The sequence below is a fragment of the Lepisosteus oculatus genome, chromosome 9 (genome assembly GCF_040954835.1).
Source record: "Lepisosteus oculatus isolate fLepOcu1 chromosome 9, fLepOcu1.hap2, whole genome shotgun sequence".
Lineage (NCBI taxonomy): Eukaryota > Metazoa > Chordata > Actinopteri > Semionotiformes > Lepisosteidae > Lepisosteus > Lepisosteus oculatus.
In genome coordinates, this window is record NC_090704.1 from 33,336,645 (window position 1) to 33,356,567 (window position 19,923).

General features: G+C 38.8%; 2 protein-coding genes across 7 annotated transcripts in view; one reads left to right on the forward strand and one right to left on the reverse strand.

Moving 5' to 3' along the window:
- abcc3 (ATP-binding cassette, sub-family C (CFTR/MRP), member 3) overlaps positions 1-8,509 on the forward strand; it is a 94,699-nt gene extending 86,190 nt beyond the window's left edge. For all 4 annotated transcript variants that reach the window (XM_015356119.2, XM_015356120.2, XM_015356121.2 and 1 more), the window contains 8 exons: positions 2,551-2,750; positions 3,398-3,524; positions 3,993-4,094; positions 5,118-5,264; positions 5,853-6,011; positions 6,631-6,797; positions 7,398-7,592; positions 8,063-8,509. In XM_015356119.2, the coding sequence (XP_015211605.1) occupies positions 2,551-2,750; positions 3,398-3,524; positions 3,993-4,094; positions 5,118-5,264; positions 5,853-6,011; positions 6,631-6,797; positions 7,398-7,592; positions 8,063-8,171 (1,206 nt within the window). In that variant the 3' untranslated portion in view covers positions 8,172-8,509. The remainder of the gene's footprint in view (positions 1-2,550; positions 2,751-3,397; positions 3,525-3,992; positions 4,095-5,117; positions 5,265-5,852; positions 6,012-6,630; positions 6,798-7,397; positions 7,593-8,062) is intronic.
- A 724-nt stretch (positions 8,510-9,233) lies between these two features.
- luc7l3 (LUC7-like 3 pre-mRNA splicing factor) lies at positions 9,234-19,837 on the reverse strand. 3 transcript variants are annotated; one of them, XR_001479422.2, is made up of 11 exons: positions 19,647-19,837; positions 18,727-18,793; positions 18,418-18,457; positions 18,102-18,246; positions 15,472-15,546; positions 14,018-14,122; positions 13,513-13,674; positions 12,259-12,611; positions 11,766-11,926; positions 10,440-11,318; positions 9,234-9,782 (listed from the first exon to the last, which is right to left on the reverse strand). XR_001479422.2 is itself a non-coding variant. In XM_015356129.2 (11 exons), the coding sequence occupies exons 1-10, from the start codon at positions 19,743-19,745 to the stop codon at positions 11,155-11,157; spliced, it is 1,371 nt and encodes a 456-aa protein (XP_015211615.1). In that variant the 5' UTR covers positions 19,746-19,837; the 3' UTR covers positions 9,234-9,782; positions 11,122-11,154. The 3 variants fall into 3 exon arrangements, 2 of the variants coding, with proteins under 2 accessions (XP_015211615.1, XP_015211613.1); XM_015356129.2 differs by having other exon boundaries at positions 11,122-11,318; XM_015356127.2 differs by having other exon boundaries at positions 9,234-11,318.
- Between the last annotated feature and the right edge of the window lie 86 nt (positions 19,838-19,923).

The following is a 19,923-nucleotide window of genomic DNA, read 5'->3' on the forward strand; positions in this document are numbered from 1 at the left end:
GCTATTTTGGTCAAACTAGAAGCAGGAAATGTCTTGAAGGCTGTTGTTGAGCCTTGACAGGCACTAAGTCTGTGTATGACTCAGAAGTATGCTTTCTGAAGCCAAGGTATCATTGACCTCCTTGGCCAGTGACAAATGAAAAGTGTAACACAACTTTCTCTCAGACACATTAGTCCCACACAGGCAGTGTGGTCTTACAGAAAACCGTTTCTGTCTTAGGAAATCCCTCATAGGATATTTCCTGTCTCATCATAACAGCTGTCTAAATGCACATGTAGGCTTTCCGTAAATCCTAAGTTTTTTCCAACAACTGGTTGATGCATTTTCCCACTCTCAAACGCGAGTTAAGGAGCATCCTGCTACTGTAACATACAGTACTGTGCCAAAACTATTGTGGTACTGGACTTGAGGTTATTTATGAACATTTCTTTAAGAAGTTTGGAATCACCAGTTCGTGTTACTATGAATTTTAACTACCTAATTTGTAATTGGTGACTTTTAAACCACCTGTGCAGGCACTCTTGTCTGTGCTCTGATGCATTGCTGGCTCCACAGTGTCTTGTAGGACAGTCGGTATTGATTGGAGCTGCAGCACCTCTCTTACTGACAGTACTACAGGCTTGGAGATGCCAGGCAGATCGCAGGACTGGCTGCTGTGGCATGAACCAAGGATAACCTTAGTGATGCTAGCCCACCCAACCCTGGATGTGCATAACCAAATGTGCATCTCCACGAGGCAATCCAGGTTACATCTGCTAATGGTATAGTCTGGGCATGTACCAATGACATCTGAAACAATGTGCACTCCTATCGGGAGTCATCCAGCACGCAGTGCCTTATTCCTGTCTGGGGTTTCCTACCAATTCCAAGTAGCAGGGGAGAGTAGAAGGGCTTGGGTCTGTCTTAGGCCAAATGGATTGCCATCATTTGCACTCCACACAGTGATAGCTATAGAGAGGCCTGTTTCTGGAATGATTCCTGCTTTTTAGTGGTTACAGTGAGTGTGCTGGTGAGGCAGCTGTGTGGAGCAGCCATTAGGATTGCTGTTGGGCCTTTGAGCAGCTCCTTCACTTAGATTGCAGCTGTAAAATGCTGGTGTATAAATGGAAGCAAATGTAAGTAACTTAGTATAAAGCATTAGCAAAATAATAATGATAACATTGAACTTGGGGGGCACATTGGTTAGCACTACAGCCTCACAGCACTGGGGGGTTGGGTTCAGTTCTGGACCTGGGATGGTATCTGTGTGGTTTGTACCCTCTCCCCGTGTTCATGTGGGTTTTCTCAGGGTGCTCTGGTAGGTAAATTGGTTTTTAAGAGAACTGGCCCTTGTGTGAGTGTGTCTGTGTCTGTGTTTGTGTCTTTGTGAGCCTTGTGATGGACTGGCGCCCTGTCCAGGGTGTATCCTGTCTTGTGCCGTTTGCATACCGGGATAGGCTCCACCCCCACCCCCCCTTCCGTATGGAATAAAGCAGTTAGAAAATGTATGGGTGGAACTTTAAAATTCCCTCTTTTTTATTCTTCATCTTATTGTATTCTTTTTGGGAACAATCTGTGTTCTGCACTGACAGCTCAGCTGACTAAACTTTAATCTGCTTAAGGTCCAAATTAATTGATTCATATTCTGTTCTTTCTGAATTGAAATTAGTTTCTTAAAAGCAAATCTAGACTCTTAAAAGCAAATCTGTGCTTTACATCCTGGTTTTTGCAGTGGGTAATTTCTTTGCATGCCTGCTTAATTCTTTTAACTGTTGGCTGTGGCTTGTGTCCTGCTTGTATTTTGTTTTAAAAAATACTGTATTCTGACAAGAATAGTGTTTATTACCAGCATGCTGTACATTGAAGAGACTAAAGAAAATATTGAGGAATTATCTCCATCATTTTAGTAGTTGCCAGTGTTGCAACGAAAGGGAAATGTTGTGTTTAAAAGAAATATACAATTCTTACCAAACTGTTAAGAGACATATTCTACAAAACACATTTGTTGTATAGAAGTCAGAAATATAAATGTCCAAAGCCAAACCATATACTACAACATTATGATAGCATTTTTAAACATTTTGTTAAATAAAGTAAAATGATTAGTATGATTTTTTCTTGTATTATAGAAATATAATGTTGTTCATAGATGTGAATGTTTCTTTAAACAACTTTGGTTCAGGTTCATGAAGCATTTACTTGTAAGATATCTGTATGGCAGCACTGCACTGATACACCTATTAGATCTGGGAAATACAGACACAGATTTCTTCTGCAGTATGTCAAGATGTTTTCACAAAAACAGAGTATTAATTTCATAATGTATTTTCTGATTTGGGAATAAATGTAAAAAAAGTTTTAGGAATAAGGGATTCTTCAGATTAATATTGGTGACTTTTCTTTTTTGAAATAGGAATTTTTAGATTGAGATCTTCCCTACCTTACCACTAAGTAGGTAGATTCTCTCCAGTATGTAAAGTAAATGCTTTCTGATCTGAACCTTCTCTTGTGTGTTGTGTATCCACTGAGATTATGATGAGGTTTCAAGTTTTATTTTTTTTATCACCATAGAGGTTTTATGTGGCCACGTCTCGGCAACTTAAACGCCTGGAATCGGTCAGTCGATCTCCTATTTATTCCCATTTCTCGGAGACCATCACAGGCACAAGTGTCATCCGGGCCTACGACCGACATAAGGCCTTTGTGCTCATAAGTGATGAGAAAGTAGATGAGAATCAGAAGAGTTACTACCCTGGTATTGTTTCTAACAGGCAAGTTTATTTTTTCACATCACAAACTCCTTAGACAGACAGCATTCAAATAAAGCCCACAGACAGGTTTAGAAAGAACAGATGCAGACACGGGGATTTAGAAAGAATGGATGCAGACTTTGGATCCTCTATGACTGAATGTCGTTCTGACATCATGCAGCTCCAGCTTCACCAGTTCATACATCAGAGCAACGAGTAAAGTGCCCCACTGTTACATTTCTTTCTAAACAGCTAAAGAAAACTTATATTAAAAACATAATGAAACAATTTTTGAATCGTTCAAACTGTGTGTACAGCCTAATAACTTAAATTTATTTTTTCAGGCATTCATTTAAAGTAAAGTAATAATAATATGAGTGAAATTGGGCTGCACCTGTTTACATAAACTTCTGGCTTGGTAAATATCCTAGGATCACTTAACGTCTATAGCATCTATAACACAGTACAGTACATACACTGTAGTGATCAGTAGAGTACGTTTGTTGTGATAAACTTAGCTTTGATTGCTTGCTGCATACTTTAAGGGCTTATATTGCCACAAGTACGGTATCATGGTGCATGACAAATTTGTGCATGACAAATTGCAATGAAATTGTATTGCATTGGTAAAATGAAGCATTGCTTTTTTCCACCTGTGCGCTTTGCAGATGGCTTGGAGTCCGTATTGAATTCATTGGGAACTGCATTGTGCTTTTCGCTGCACTGTTTGCAGTGATTGGAAAAAGTACGCTGAGCCCAGGCCTTGTGGGACTCTCTGTGTCTTATGCCCTACAGGTGAGTGAGACACAAGGTTTTGTTCAAATGTTAGCAGATTTGTGCTCAAGGAAGGAAGCTTTTACCTTACTGTCATCTTACTTGTGCATGTGCATGTTTGAATGTTTATTAAATGCAGTTTCACCTCACATTTTTGTTCCCTAAGAGATACAGTTCTTCGTTTCAGATATCAGTTTAATAACAAGCTCTTAGCTTTACCTTTAACTTAATATTTTTTTTCTGCTTCAATAACAAATGGGGATGCTTTTATCCATTCCTCTAAGCTTGTGGAAATATTTGTATTCTACAAGAATGTTGAATCCTGAGGGATGATTGTTGGTACAACTGATGCATTACAGTTGTTGTTCAAGCAATAACAATAAGCATAACATTTACAACAATAACTTATTGTCGTTTGAAAGGCTGGATAAGTGTTGACAGTTACTTTGGGTGTGCTGGAATAAGCTTGTTTGCAATGATACTGCGTAGGTCACCATGTCTTTGAACTGGCTGGTAAGGATGAGCTCTGACTTGGAGAGCAACATCGTGGCTGTGGAGAGGGTGAAGGAGTACTCGGAGACAAAGACCGAGGTAGGTGGCTGTGACAGCAGCTGTATCTTCAATGTGAGGAAAAAAAGTTTAGTCTGAGGGCAGCTGGGGAGAGACCCACTATTAATTTTGCTTGTTCTGATCCCAGATGAAGTCAGATACTCCAAGTGTAATTTATTTGTGCCTGCGCTATGTCTGTTGTAACTAGAACTACCCAGACAGGAGGGCTGAGTCAGCAGGATTATCTTGCTATGCAGGCACCTGGATCTGAGCCTGGTAGCCCTGGCAGGGTCAGCTCTATCCCTCCTGCAATTGAGGACAACTCTCCTGTAAAGAACTGTGAGGGTTGCAGGGTGTAAAATGTCGAAATCGCTCTGACACAGTGAGAGATCTGCACTGTTTTTAGTCGGGGATAAAGATGTGTACAGGGTTTTAATGTTGAGGAAAGAACCATCCATCCATCCATTGCCAGAAACTCACTAATTCCTGGAAAGAGCCTGTTTTGGAAGCAAATGGCGCAAGGCGGACTACTGTACATATTGGATGGGATGATGGGACACACACAAAAACACAGTGACAATTTTAGAGACGCTAGTTAATCTTGCCAGTTTGTCAAGATTACAAACTTGCACCTGAACATGATCATAGTGAGCATATACAAGCTCCACACAGAAGGTGTTCCAATCCAGATCAAACCTTGGGGTAGCAATGCTAACCACAGCATTACTGTGTCACCCCTGAAGAATAGATCCTTAAGACAGCAGAATTGATGTTCTTTTCACAAAAAATATACCATGCTATTTAAACATGCTTCTCTATTGTCACATCATGGAATGTTAAATGATATGCTTAGTTTTTGGCAAAAGGTTTCCAGAGATTGCTATAATATACAGTATGCTGACTTATCTTTGGGAACTACTGTTTTAGATAGGGGGAGATCAGCATATATTTGCCTTTTAGAATTTGTAAACTAAAAATGTTTTAAAACTAAGGGTCAATCAGACATTACCCGTAACAACAATTTGCTCTGTAACTAGTCATTGTTGCTGCTGTTCTGCTGTTCAGGCCCCCTGGGTCATTGAGGACAAAAGGCCCCCTCCGGACTGGCCCTCTCAGGGGACGGTGGAGTTCCACAAGTACAGTGTGAGGTATCGGGAGGGGCTGGACCTGGTGTTGAAGAACCTCACTCTTTCCGTCAAGGGAGGGGAGAAGGTCAGTCAGCCAGGAGACACGTAACTACCTATGAACAGCCAGGTCCATGAGCTATCACTACAAGAGCCTTTCTAATCAGTGCAAGACAAGTAACATTAAGGGCTGTTATAGTTGTCGGTGTTAACTTCATCTGCCGATTTACAGAAGCCTAGTATAAAGGTTCAGGGTGGAACTATGCAACAGGTTGCATATTACAAATGTAATGCAATAAGCTTAAACAAGTGTTCTGATGTGCCTTCAGTAGTGGCAATGTAGTACCACCATGCTTGTGGCCGTAACAGACTAGGTGGTTGCTAGACAGATGGAGTTTGGGATATTGAAATACAGTCTGAATAAGCAAATCCCGACTTTGTGTTGTACAGGGCAAACCTGCGAATGACCTCTGTGCTTGAGTTTGACAGACTCATCCAATTGTCTGGTCATTCATTAGCTGATCTGGTGAAAGCCCTAGAGAGCAAGAGAACATGCATCTGTCACAGTGCCTGCTCTTCTCCATTTTGTCTGTCTTCTAAAAACCAGTGGTAGCTGTAAACTATCTGTAAAGCTGTAAAGTGAATGATGGGTGCATTCTCTGTGGGCCTTCTGCAGATTGGAATTGTGGGAAGAACGGGAGCAGGCAAGTCCTCTATGACCCTCTGCCTGTTCAGGATCCTGGAAGCAGCTGGGGGAGAGATCACCATTGATGGGGTGAAGATCTCCGAAATCGGTCTTCATGACCTCAGATCCAAACTCACTATCATTCCTCAGGTGAGCTCCTGGTCCACACTTCCAGCCATGATTCTGGTTGCATGTCTTTTAAACTATTCATGGTTTTTAACATTTTGACTCAATAGCTTAAACTGTAAATGAGTTTGTGTAAATTATAACGCTTATCAATTTAAATAATAGATTGAAATGTTCTGTGCACAATAATCCTGTTTGTTATTTTAACAAATATCTCTGCATGATTTGGAAAAGCCATTCCAGTTCACCGATTCCAGTCGTGTGGTTTTCACGACTCGGCTCACAGCTACATTCCCCAACACTGCACACAGGTGGAGATGAGAATGTAGGCAGACACCTTTGACTTGTCCACCTTTGGAGTCGTTTATCCTTTTCACTGTGAGCTTGCAGGTTACACTATAAGTCCTCAGAGCTGAGGAAATCCCTAGCGGATTCAGGCCCACTCCCACTTTGGGAGAATCCCAGCTGGCTAATAATACAGCCCCACCTCCTACCAGTCCCATCGGGACTACCCACGGTCTTGTTTCCTTGACGTTTATAATTATTGTGTACTGCTATTGAGCCTAAAGCCCATCCTGGGTGATGTGCAGAAATTAGCTAATGAAAGCCCTGCTAATTCTCATGACTGTTGCAATCAATCTAGGAACCCGTGCTATTCTCTGGCACCCTGCGAATGAACCTTGATCCCTTCGAGCAGTACACTGATGAAGACATATGGAGAGCTCTGGAACTGTCCCACCTCAAGAAGTTTGTTAGCAGCCAGGAGACAAAATTAAACTATGAGTGCTCAGAGGGGGGAGAAAACCTCAGGTAAACAACACCCCACTTCCTTCCAATGCGCAAATAACATTGTTTCCAGGTTTCCAAAGCTGTACAAATACACCAACACGTGTCATTTACCAGATGTACTAATTGTGTTGCTATCACCTTAGCTCCCCTCATTTCTCTGGATGGCTTAATTCCTCAAATTATCCTTTCACTGGGATTAGGAGTAAGGGCTTTGTTAATACAGGCCAAAATCAAAATGAATATGGTATGCAGTAAAAATGTTTTTTTTATTTGAAAGCAATCACTTGATTGTGTTTGACATTTTAAAACGAAGTTTCTTCTCTTTATTAACTTCACAAGAAGAAATAAACTCATTCAAAGTCAACATCATGTTGGTATACCAGCAGAGACTAAAGAACTGTTTGAGGAAACAGAATTTGTGTACCATTCAAGTGATGCATCTTGTGCTTTCCTCAAGAAACTAAAGAATAACTGAATATTTTGTTTAGCGCCCTAAAAATTCTGTGTGCTAACCTGGTTTAAATATTATTTTAAGCAAAATACATTTTCAAGTATTAGAGATGAAAAGACCCTACTTTGTAAGAGCCCAGGTGTATATAATCTCGGTTTCTGGGTTAACAGTGTAGGGCAGAGGCAGCTGGTGTGCTTAGCAAGGGCTTTGCTGAGGAAGACGCGCATCCTGATCCTAGATGAAGCCACTGCTGCCATAGACCTAGAGACGGACGACTTGATCCAGTCCACCATCAGGACGCAGTTTGAAGACTCCACAGTTTTCACAATCGCACATAGGCTTAACACCATCATGGACTACACAAGGTAAAATGTCTAGCACACAAAGACTCTCCACAGTGATTTCTTCAGACAGATTCAACTGGTATTAATACTAGCACAGAGCATGTTTTATAAAATACTTCTTAAAATTGTATTGGTTACACCATTTAAGAACTTTGAAAGTATTTGTTGAAGAGAAAAGATTTCAGACTAAAATGTGATTAGTGTTTCTTGGTATGTGTACATAATGTTCATTTAATGACTGTTAAGGAAAATATTTCACTCAGATTTCGACTCATTCATGGTGATCTTGTTCAAGGAAAATAAGCCTTTCTGGTATTCTTTTTAGCCCAAGTTACTTATTCCTAGCTGAATCTGAATAAGCTCTGCTGTAGGAAACAAGAGAAAGCATTCATCAAAATAAAATTAGCTCTTCACAGGATGTTTCAGTTTTAATGTGCATACCAGAATATTGCCCATTTATTCCTTTGACTGATTGTTTAATTTATCCACAGGATCCTTGTTTTGGACAAGGGCCAGATAGCAGAGTTTGATACGACATCAAACCTACTAGCAATGAAAGGCATTTTTTATGGTATGGCTAAAGATGCTGGACTAGCATGATGCCATGAAACGCTTACACAGTGCCTTTTTGAAGAGTCAGAAGACCTGAGGTGAATGTATCATTTTATACTGAGCTTTGTCCTGTACACAGGATTTGTTAAAGTCACCTATGCAGCTGTAATTATGAGAAGTGCACCAAGTTTGTAACAAGCTGAACTATTTTTGTACTGTATTTTAAGTTTTTAAGATTCTTCTTTAGGGAAAATTGTTCAAATGCAAGTGTGCAATTAAATTACAAACCGAATTTGTAAAAAAAAAAACTTGAATTGTATAAGAATACCAAAATGTATGTATAAACTTTGTTACAGTGAAAGTTTTATTAAAGATTTGTTTTTCCAGATGTGTCAGTTTTTAGGTTACTTCACAGAACTACACTATTAAGTACCAACAGCATTCTGCTTTCATACAAGTGGAATACACAAAGTTCTACAGATACCACTTTTACCATCTTGTCTGCATAAAGATTGTGCTGTTGATGGCACAGGACTAAATACACAGCATGTCAGCTACACATTTACAATAGTTAACAGTAAAGTAATGAAATTGCTTTACTGACACTGGAGATGGAACCAACGTAGATTTCAATTTCAGACTTATGATGGATGTAACTATTTTAAATGAAAACAGACTATCCTTATATTATTTTGGTGATGATATAGCATAAAGGGTAAGCTCTGAAGTGGCTGTATGACTGTCTTATAAATACTTTTTTACTTTGTAGTATAATCATATGGCCTGTGTGCAGAAACTCAGTTTCACTAGAATTTAGTCCAGAATTTGACCATTGCAAAATATTGGATAGTAATCATTATATTGATGTATACCACCACAACTCCCTTAACAGACCTGTGACAGTGTTAAGTTCAACTTACTTGAATGACAGAAGAAAAAAATAATGAAAAAACCTGAAGCAGAAAGTAGGGACTGGTGTAGCTCTTTCAATCTGCTGCTCGACAGAACGTACTAAACCTGTTGCAAATGTAATCCAAACTACACACACCACTTTAAAGAGCCCTGTGCTGTAGTAAGAAAAATCTTTCAAACTCAAATAAAAAAAAACACTGAACAAGAAACAGTTGTACTTTAATTCATAATCAACACAAAAATATACAGGTTTTTCTTTAATTCCGAACAAAAAAAAAAAATCTCAATCACTTCTCTTAAAACCAGAAGTGATCCAAAAGCCTTCTGCAAATATACCTTACATGAAGGGGAGGAAAGGAAGAGGAGAAACCAATAATGGTTTCCATCCAGAACTTTACAAATACCAACAGTGTTGAGATCTCAAATAAAAAAGACTGTAAAGTAGAACCTGAAGATACAAACTGAACAAGCCACACGTACAAGTTTTTAATTGTTCGTTATTAAACATGTAAACAAAACAAAATTACACAACTTAAAAAAATTCTTGGTGTAAGTTGTAGCAAATCATGTAAAGATTGTGACCAGTCCTGAAAATGAGCTTTAAAAACAGCAATTGAATCCTAGTTACATTTTTGTTTGATTTGTTTCTAGGCCACTACAGCTCTCGTTCACCTTGTTTTAAGCAGCAGTATCGCAAGTTCAGGACAGGTAGTCTTCAGGTCTTCCTCCCAGGCTTCTCAGATGTTCCTGATATGCACAAATATTTAGAAACCACACAATTAGGAAACAGGAAAAAGGCTGCAGATATACAGTCAAAGCATATAAGGACAGCTGGTGTTCCCATAACTGAGAAACAACCATGCCCTCCCCAAACCACTACCATTTAAATTGTCCATTTTTTTTATAACTGGCAGTCAAAAACAGACACACAAACTCCTTAACATTTGGGCTTTCAAGCACCTGAAATACCAGCACAGTGTCTAGGAGGAGATGTACTTCAATTAAAAATAGATTATTATATCTTATTACCCTACCCCACCAATTCAAGGTCTTTAAGCAGCTTTATTTAAAAAACAACTTGTAAAACTATATCAAGGAATACATGGGTACTGCCAGATATAGCTTGTAACTGCAGTAACCTTTAGCAGCACAGCATCAATTGTCATGGCTACTTTTTTCATTTCATTGGCATTCAGTCTTTAATTCGTACTACCAGTTGGCTTCACTGCTTTCCCAAATAGTTAAAAAATGTATGGTGAATATGAATTAACAAGTACACACAAAGGCAAAAAATACCTTTATAGAGTCTAAGAAACAAAGTCACAACAGCAAGCTTAAAAAGTTTACAGGCAACAGCATTCAGACATTGATGTGGGTAGAGAAAGGAGTACCTGGGGTGAGTACCTGCACAGATTGACAGTATCCTTGATTTTTAATTTGGCTTTTCATGGGTCGCTCACAACACCAACGCTGTGTGAGGTATGGAAGTCAGCTGCAATAATTCATAAACCCTACACTTCCATCATCCCAATGCTACCGGCTCTCGAGTTTCAGAACAAACTGCATTAGAATGCAAGGCAATCAAGCACAAAACTGCAAAACATCCTTGTCATTTACAAGACTAGCAGACTGAAAATTCATAAACAAAACTCCTTCAAATGTGCCTCGGGAAGTCATTGGAAAAAAAAAACGGACTAGAATTTTAAATGGTAATTGAGCAATGAAAAAAAAACAAATCTGAAGTACTGCAATTAACCGGCACAAGTGTCCTTGTTAAGTGGTGCGAGTGAATTAACAATATATGTTTAGCTATAGTACAGGTAGAGGCACAGAATTTTATCTGTATTATATTTTGGGAATGCCCTTTCTTTAATGAATGGTTATAACATAGCCGATACAAAATGAGGTACCTCCAACATGTTTTGCAGGGCTACACTGGCCTTCCCTTCTGGGTTTGTTTTTTTCTATTTCTTCTCATCGGTTTAGTTCCATCTTCTTCCGTGCATACTTACGCTGCACGATCAAAAACGAAAAAAATCAAAAACAAAAAAAAAAGGCCTAGCCCATGTTGAGAGATTGTACTTACCTCGGCCTGATCTGAGGTCCTATCAGATCAGTTTTAATTGGACTGAGTGTCACCTTCAGATTGTAGGTCTTCACTTGTGCCGTTAATCTCTGACTTTGGAGCCTCCACCTCCATAGGCTCTGCCTTGGGAACTTCACTTGGCTTTTCAGCACTGCTGGACTTCTTGCTACTCCTCTTCTCATCCGAATCTTTTCGATCTGACAGAGAGAAAAGGAATTTCCATATTTACACACATCGAATTTCCAGTGGGAACCTTCATATACTTCCTTTATCACACACAAAACACCAAAATCTGGATCACAGGGTACTACCTACCAAAGGGGCCAGATGGCCTCGTTTGGAGCCTCTAATGTTCTTAAAACACTCTACCATGAAACCGCTAAGCAAATGAACACTAATCTGTTATGTACAGTGTTCTTCACTATTATAAAATAAAAATTGATTATTCAAGGTAAAAGGTAAAAGCAGGAATATGAAATATGGGAAGTAAATTTTATCACCTTCAGTTTCAGAATCCCTCGGCCTATCCTTTATCAATAAATTCCATATATTCTATAGCTCCTTTAATCATTGACAACTTGACAGTGGTGTGCAACACAAGAAAGCAAGAAGAGGAAAGAGGGCAGTTCTGTGGAGAGTCTTGCCTTTGTCTTTGGACCTCCTCTCTCTGTCTTTCTCTCTACTCCTGCTCCTGTGCTTGTGAGATTTTCGATCCGGGCTCCTGGACCTCCTTCTCTCTCGGCTGCGGGAGCGGTGCTTCCTCTCTGAGCGATCTCTGCTCCGACGCCGCTCTCTGTCCCTGCTCCTGGGAAACCATTGGAACGAAGGTTTGCATCACAAAGAAAACCCACATTGATGAGAACGGGAAAGATTTGCTTTTTCCAAAACTGGAGAATAATATTTTCTGCTTTTGGAACCACTGACTGTTGAACAAGTGCTGAATTAGAATAGGCACTGCCATCTGTATACCTTAGAAGCAAGGGTGGTAAAATCTAACTGCTCAATAATGACAAACCCTATCAAATGCAGAACAATTCTTTTTAGTCCTTGAAAAATAATTTGTTGTTTCTGAGAAGCAGAAATAGATTCTCCTCTCCTTACAGTCAAGCTTTATCAGACTTCCTGCAGCACACCCACCTGCTCCTCTTTCTCTCCCGGTCTTTGCTCCTGGATCTTTTGCGATCTCTTGAGCGACTGCGTCTCCTTTCAGATGCTTTGCTTGAGTGTCTGCTGTGTGAGTGACTGCGTCGACGCCTTTCCCGATCTCTCTCTCTCTCCCTCTCCCTTTCCCTCTCTCTCTCCCTCTCCCGATCTTTCTCTCGTTCCCTCTCTTTTTCCTTCTCTCTTTCTTTCTCTCGTTCCTTCTCTTTCTCTTCCTCCTCCTTCCGTCGCCTCTTCTCCCTCTCCTCTCTCTCACGTTCCCGATCCTCTCTTTCCTTCCGTCCTTTATCATCACGCTCAGGATCTTCCGATCGCCTCCGGAGCTTTTCCTGAATTACAAATTAAAATATACAGTATTATGGATCAGGACTAACAAATCCATGTTCTGGGGGCCTATACGCATACAAATTCCATCAGATCTCAATTTCCTTATGAAAGTCTTAATGTTGCTAACAAGGTGCTTGGTTGGAATACTCACAGGATTACTTCTACTCATAGGTCTGGGGTTGTATGTTATGAAATGCAACAGTTACAAGGCAACCTCCTGCATATTTGAGAGCTGAAAATCAAGTCAAACAGTGTAAATTAAATCTATTAAGTAAATTAAGAGTTTAAGATGTGTGGGCCTCCGGCACCAGAATTGGGAACCACTGTCCGAAGCAACTGAAGAACGAATATACTATGATTGTTTTAATTTTAATGTTTATCTACCATAAATGTGAGATTAGCTAACTGATACCAAAATTTTCATCCATTTCTGTCTTGAAAGAAGCCAGAATATCGGCTTCAATGACACAGAAATTCAGTACCTGACTAAAGGGCCTTATAAAGATGGGTACATTTATTGTGAAATCATATGATCCACTACTATTGCACACAAAAACCATTCAAGTATTTGTGACTCATTAAGTTAATTTTGTGGACCTAAATTAGATTTGGTAAAGGAACCAAAATACTTATGCAATCATTAATATGAAATGTACCATTTTTCTTTCATATGGTCTACTTATTCTATACTTGATCATTTGTGAAAGATAACATATACAACAAACAATACTACTTCACAATGCCATAACAGCAGGCTTTAAAGCAACAAAGTAAAAACTACATAAGGACCTGAAAACTTTCAAAGCAAAATTTTCCAACTCGCTTGGTTCTGGAAAGTAAAATAAAAGAACCACAACATGACAGAATACCATCTATGAGAAGAAAAAATAACCTACAACAGACCTTAAGCTCTTCAACAGTAGATTTGATTTTAGCATAGCCCATGTGCTGCTTTCCCATGAGGTGATCATCCACTCTGGACTGGGCATCACCCACGATGAGAAATGCCCCACACACCTCACACACCTCCATCTGCTTCTCCTGAGCAGCAAAGCTTTCAATTGTCTGAAACAAAAATTAACTGTATCAGGTCTCTACATAATGACAAAGACAATGAACATACAAACTCTACATAGATAGCACCCCAGGTCCAGAATTGAACCCAGGGACCCCTGCCCTGTGGGGCAGCAATGCTAACCACTGCGCCACTGTGCCGCAGTCTACTATAAATTCCAACTCTGAAAGTTAATATTACAGATCCATCAGGTGAGAAAAAATAGTCTCAGATTTATTTAAGACGTAGAAAAGAAGATCAGAATGTGTCTCATCTGTAGTGTATGGAAAAAAACAAATCTTTAAAAATTAAAAAATGTATATGAAAAAGTTTTACCCATCCTAACATACTCACAGAGGTGGTGGAGCGCAAAAGCTCTCGTTCGTCTTTCAACTGTTCAACAAGTTTCATCATCCCCTGGGCCTCTTCCACTTTCCCCTCTGAGCCCAGTTCCTCGATCTGCCCAAAGAATAAAGACTGTTTTAACATTCCAGTGCTCTCTTCATCTTCCAATTTTTCATCTGGGCATAACGTTAACATTACAAAATTCAACAGCCCCATCTTAACGAAAGAGCTAGATCTTAAAGTAAACTAGACCTTACCATCAGGTACAGGTTTCAATTATAATTTCTAACTAGATAAAAATTACAAATAAAACAAGTTACAAACAAGAAGAGATCATATGGCCTTACTACCTTGCTTGTATATTAGTTACAAGCCTTTGTACAAAACAGTGCCTCCAGGTCTCAGCTCCAATTTCCACTTGTATCCTCTATTTAGCTCTTTTCTGTTAATTCTGAAGATGATTTTGAATATCTGAAGTTAGGTCCCCCTTATTTGTTCAAGACTATAAAAGTTCAGTTCTTCAGTACATTTACAATTTTCTAATATCTGGGTACTACCCCCAAGCTTAGTGAATGCTGGAAGACTTTCATAAATGGTCTGCGAATAACATTTAAGTACCACTAGTAGAACACTTTAAGGCCTAGACATTTTTTAAACCCTTTTAATAACCATAAAACATTTTCCCCTTCTACACTAATACTAACTACTATATGATGTTAGTGATGCTTCGCTTGAGGAATATTGCTGATTCTCCCTTGGTAAAAACCTCAGTCAAATATTAACCTTTCATAGCCACACAGTTTTTTTTTAATCATTTAGTATTTCACTAAAAAAAAATTCTCTTCAGGTTTTGTGGATATTTCTTACTTTTACTATATTCTTTAACCAAACAGTATTTTTTTAATTTTAGGAAGTTTGTTTTTCAATATTTTACTTAACAGTTTCCTAGTTTTTTGTTCATTTAGTCTGTTATGTGCTTCAAACTAAATTTCTTTAAATTACCACCATCCGTTCTATACTAGCTATAGCGCTTCTATTGTTCTCAAATTACCTCATTGACTGTTTTCCTAAAAACTAAAACAAAATTGCACTCTACATGTAGTTTTGAATTACTCTTCAAAATGTACCATATGATCACAGCTGCCTACTGCCACTCAATACTGCATTCCTCATTGTATCTGGTTTGAAAAGACCAGATGAAGGGCTTCCAGCTACTAAATGTTCTGAAACTGAGTATAAAAAGCTGTCCATGTAAATTACTTTTTCTTCTGAACTCAATTTTGAAACAAAGCACAAATCCACCATGTTGCATTGATTTTACCAAAAAGCTTTGACATACATTGAAATCTGCATAGGAACTGTTGTTGTTTATCAATGAGAGGCATTATGATGAAAAAAGACATCATAATGGAAAATCATTTTTTTAGTTTCTTTTTAAGGTGTTAATAGGTAAAAAATCAAACCTGAAGTACAAGTTCTTCTATTTTCTCCGTCAGCACTTGTATTTTTTCCTCATTTTTCCCCGATGGTCCTGGTGCCTGAAGAAAGAAAAAAAATTAGGTTTACAATTGCTTTAAGACTGCAGTGCCACTAAATGTTGAGCTAGCTAAGCCGTTGAAGCAAAAAAAAAAACACTTTGGTAATGCCCATTAGACCAGGAAAACAGAGCTTGTTATGCAAAGCTTTCTCTATATAAAATTCAGGGACAATGATTTTGTGACTATTTAATTAAGCAATATCACACTATAAAAGATTAAGCACTTTCTAAAATATAGCGATATGCCCCCACACAAGTATTACAACAAAATAAGTTACACAATTAATATTATGTACATGCAGAAGTCCAGCAAGATGCTGTTATAGCTATATTAATGGAGGTTTGATACCATCACTTTCTAGAAATACTTTTACAATTAATTTATACAAATAAGATAAAAGCACTACAAATAGAATGCTGTAAATATGTAGAATATGTAATCATTTAAGTCTACAAAATTTATTTTGATGCATACATATGTCAAGATATGCCAATTTTGAGATTAACCTACAACTTTCAAAATGCACAACAAATTTTCAGGTCACTGCTTATTTTCATATTTTCTTCTTACATCTGATATTAGATCATAAGAACCAATCAATACAACTGTTCAACTTAGTGACCAGAACATATTAGTCTAGTATGTCTAACTCTACCACCAGAAACAATTATTTTATTTCTTAAGCCTTTCTAGTTATGTTTATGAGTGAATACCAAAGATGCAGATAACCATTTTTAAAAAATCACTAACGCATCCAACACTGACATTTAAGAAGCCCAGTTTCATATGGAAGATAATTTGAAATCAGTCAATGTATAATAGCTACAACCATTTCAACATTTGAAATAAATTCATAACTCTTGTCCACAATAAGCTTCAAATCACTAGGATAGTGCTGACATGTCTTAGAAGTGATTATATGGGGAGGTAGATGTATCTGCTTCCTTCAGCTCTGAACCTCCTGCAAGGGCAGCCTAGTCAGTGGCGTGTGAAAATACAATGGGCTTGAATGTGTGTAGGTCAGAGGAGTCTATCTACTCTTCCTTAGTCTCCCCTGGTCAAGGAGGCAGGGTTCATAGCTTGGCACCAATACACCAATTGGCCAAATTGTACAAACTGTACACATATACAAGAATAAGTGCAAATTCTAAATTAAGAAAGAACTTTAATGTGAATGTTATTTACCTCCGCTTGTTCTACATCTATCTTTTTCTATAACCTTATTTCCTGAACTCTCCTGATACAGCTGGCAGCAGTTGGACCAGTGTTATCCAGACTAGCTGGTGGTGTGTTAAAGGCACAAATCCTATAGGTTCTTTAGAGAACTCAAAGTGGTGATGAGTCAGTATGTCTTTTTTCAGTATCTCTTTCACAGATTCTGAGAAAGTCTCCATGTATCTTTTATCGTCTTTTCTCCATAGAATTTTATCAGCTTAAGCTTCCCTTCAGAAACCCCTTTTTCAACTGTCTTTCATTTGCTAACCCCTGAGTCTATTACTGAGCTGACTTGATCCTATTTAAGTCGTACCTACTCAAAGCTACTTTATGTTGACATTAAACAATTTAACTTTCCTGTTTAAAACCTACAATATACAACTTAATAAACAATTTGAGCAATTTAGAGATGCTCTTAGGCAGATATTTGCACTTGGCTACCCATTAAAATTAGAGAATAACTAAAAACAGTAAATTAGTGTGCATGTATTCAGTTGTTTTAGCATAGCTGTCAGCATTGACAGGTTTGTTTTACAATGTTAATCCGAAAAAGATGACAAAACATTTCACTACACCTTATCAAAGCACAGGACATCTTGTTCAACTAGTTTACAAATGACACCAAAAGCTTATAAGAAAATACTTTAATCTTGCATATATTTATGAGATAAAAGGTGCAAAGTGTCATAAGTGTAACATTTATTCATGACAGTTTAATTCAAAGAAAGATATAAAGGCGTATGCTTCGTAAGAAGTGCAAAGGATGTGTAGAGATGACCCTAAAAACATAGCTGGCTCTATCTGTGCTTCATTAATACTAAACTTACAAATGATCTAAAGGAGTTCACACAGACAACGTTTTTATTGCAAATATACACAACAAATCTGGATGATATGGAAATAACTAGCTGATGTTTTCCTTTAAATATAAACTTTCATTTTTTTAACTAAATGTTTTCAACTTTCAAGTCTTGAAGTTTTTCTAGATGTGAAATCAAGTGAAAAAACATGTCACTAAACGAATGTTAGCTATATTCAACAAGTCTAAAATTAAATCAATTGTGACCAAAAACCCATACTTGCAAGAATGTCAAAGTTGTCAAACTTGTATTACTCCGGCTCTCAAGAACAAGGGAGGTATTTTAACCATTTTTGTCAAATTGTAATTTAGACAGAGGTGGCACAACAATTGTGAAGTGACACTTGTTTCCACCCTAAAAGAGCCCCAAAAACACACTAAACTGGGAATACAAACCAAGGGATCAAGAGAAGAGAGGCAGAAATAATAGGTTTCAAAAGCAGATGTGTGGGTGTCTTTTTAAACTGCAGATCACACTCACTCCAGAATTCTGCTGAGCCTGAGACAGAGCCAGTCTAGCATGGCCTCTGCGAATTCTCCGCTCCACCTCAGCCAGCAAGCTCTGTAAATAACGGAGGAAGTCCCTTTCATAACCTTCTTTCATGAACCGGGAGCTTTTCTCATACCTACAGGACAAAACAAAAGTAAAGCTGGAGGACAAAAAATGAAAGAATACACTAACATGGTTTTCAATAAGTAACTAGACTTACTGTTTTCTAAGATTTTCATCGTGAATTTTTTCACAAGGACCTATAAAGAATACACTAACATGGTTTTCAATAAGTAACTAGACTTACTGTTTTCTAAGATTTTCATCGTGGATTTTTTCACAAGGACCTATAAAGAAAAAAAAGTTACATTTTTTGCAAGATGAACAGTCATGGTCACAGAACACCTAAATAATAAACTGATTTCAAAAGCACATTTCCAAACCTAAGGACGCTGAACATAGTGATAAGGTAAAGGGCCAAAAAGTTAAAAGATATAACTTACATATCTGCTTCTAATCGTTCTTGAAATTCTCTCAGCGTCGTAAAAAACATCAAACGGAATACAGAATATCAAGGCTAGTATACTAGTAAAAAATACTAGTAGAAAAAGCTTACCCAAGTCAGATCGTGTATTTGTGAATAATTCCGCAGGGCAAAAGCCACACAGGTAATATTTGCAAACCTATGAAAACAAAAATAATTATGACTCGCAGCGTGGCCACAATAAGAATGCTTAGAAAAGGCAAGTTGGTAGACCAGCTACCAGTGAGGTTTCCAAGTGAAAACTAGCTACATAAACTGTCAGATTTTCAAAAAAAGCAATGGATGAGCGAATCAATGCAAAATGTCCGAGATAAACGTTTAAGTTCCAACAGTAATTCTCCTCTTTTTAGCACAACTTTGATCTGAAACAATGCACCTAGTTTTGACTTTTTTTTCCCCGTTGTGTCCTCAACAGACCTCTGCTGTGATCGCCACCCTCCTATCCGCTCTTCATGGGTCAGGCAGGCCTAGAGGCGCACTACGGAGTACGAGCCCGCAGGAAACGGCCTAGTTACCGTCCGGCCGCTCACTTCAGACCGGTACCTTACCATGCCCTTAAAGCACAGTAACCACGACAAAGTGCACGTTGCTTAAACAGAAACGCCGCTTAGTAGTCAATTTAATTAGAAACAAAAAAAAACGGAACGGAAACTAAAACAATCCCGTTTAATATTATTAACAATGAGCACCACGCTCCAGTAGCTTCGGAGAAAAGTGCTAGAGGACGGACATCCTTTGCGAGATAAACCGAGCGGCGAGACGTTGGTATTTGACTGCCCAGCCTGGCGAACTCCGGCGACCACGGTTAAGTACGAAGGGTTGTAACCGTGTCCGGCCCGGCGCTGCCAAGCAGAATGGGCTGCCAGTGACTGTTACAAACACCACCGTTCGCCCACCACTCCCCCGCTGCATGTGCCTACCCATCAGCTCTGGCTTCCCCGCTTTTCCCCGGACTATGTCGACTGAATGAGAAGAACAAAAAGAAAACTCACCGTCTCATGATCCCAGCGAACGTTACTTCGTTTCTCATCCGGGGCCAAGTTTCTATCTCGGCCCATTAACTCGTCAAGTAACTGGGCGGCGGAAAGCATTTTTATATTGCGATAATTATTCTTTTTTTTGCCTTCTCTCTCTTCCTCTGTTCTCCCTCACTCGTTTCTTCCCGCAGTGATCCGATTTAACCAACAAAATGGCCGCCAGCCCAGCAGCCCGTACCCACAACACACCGCCGGCGCGTGAAGAAGTGTCGCTCCCTCAGGAGAGACCTGT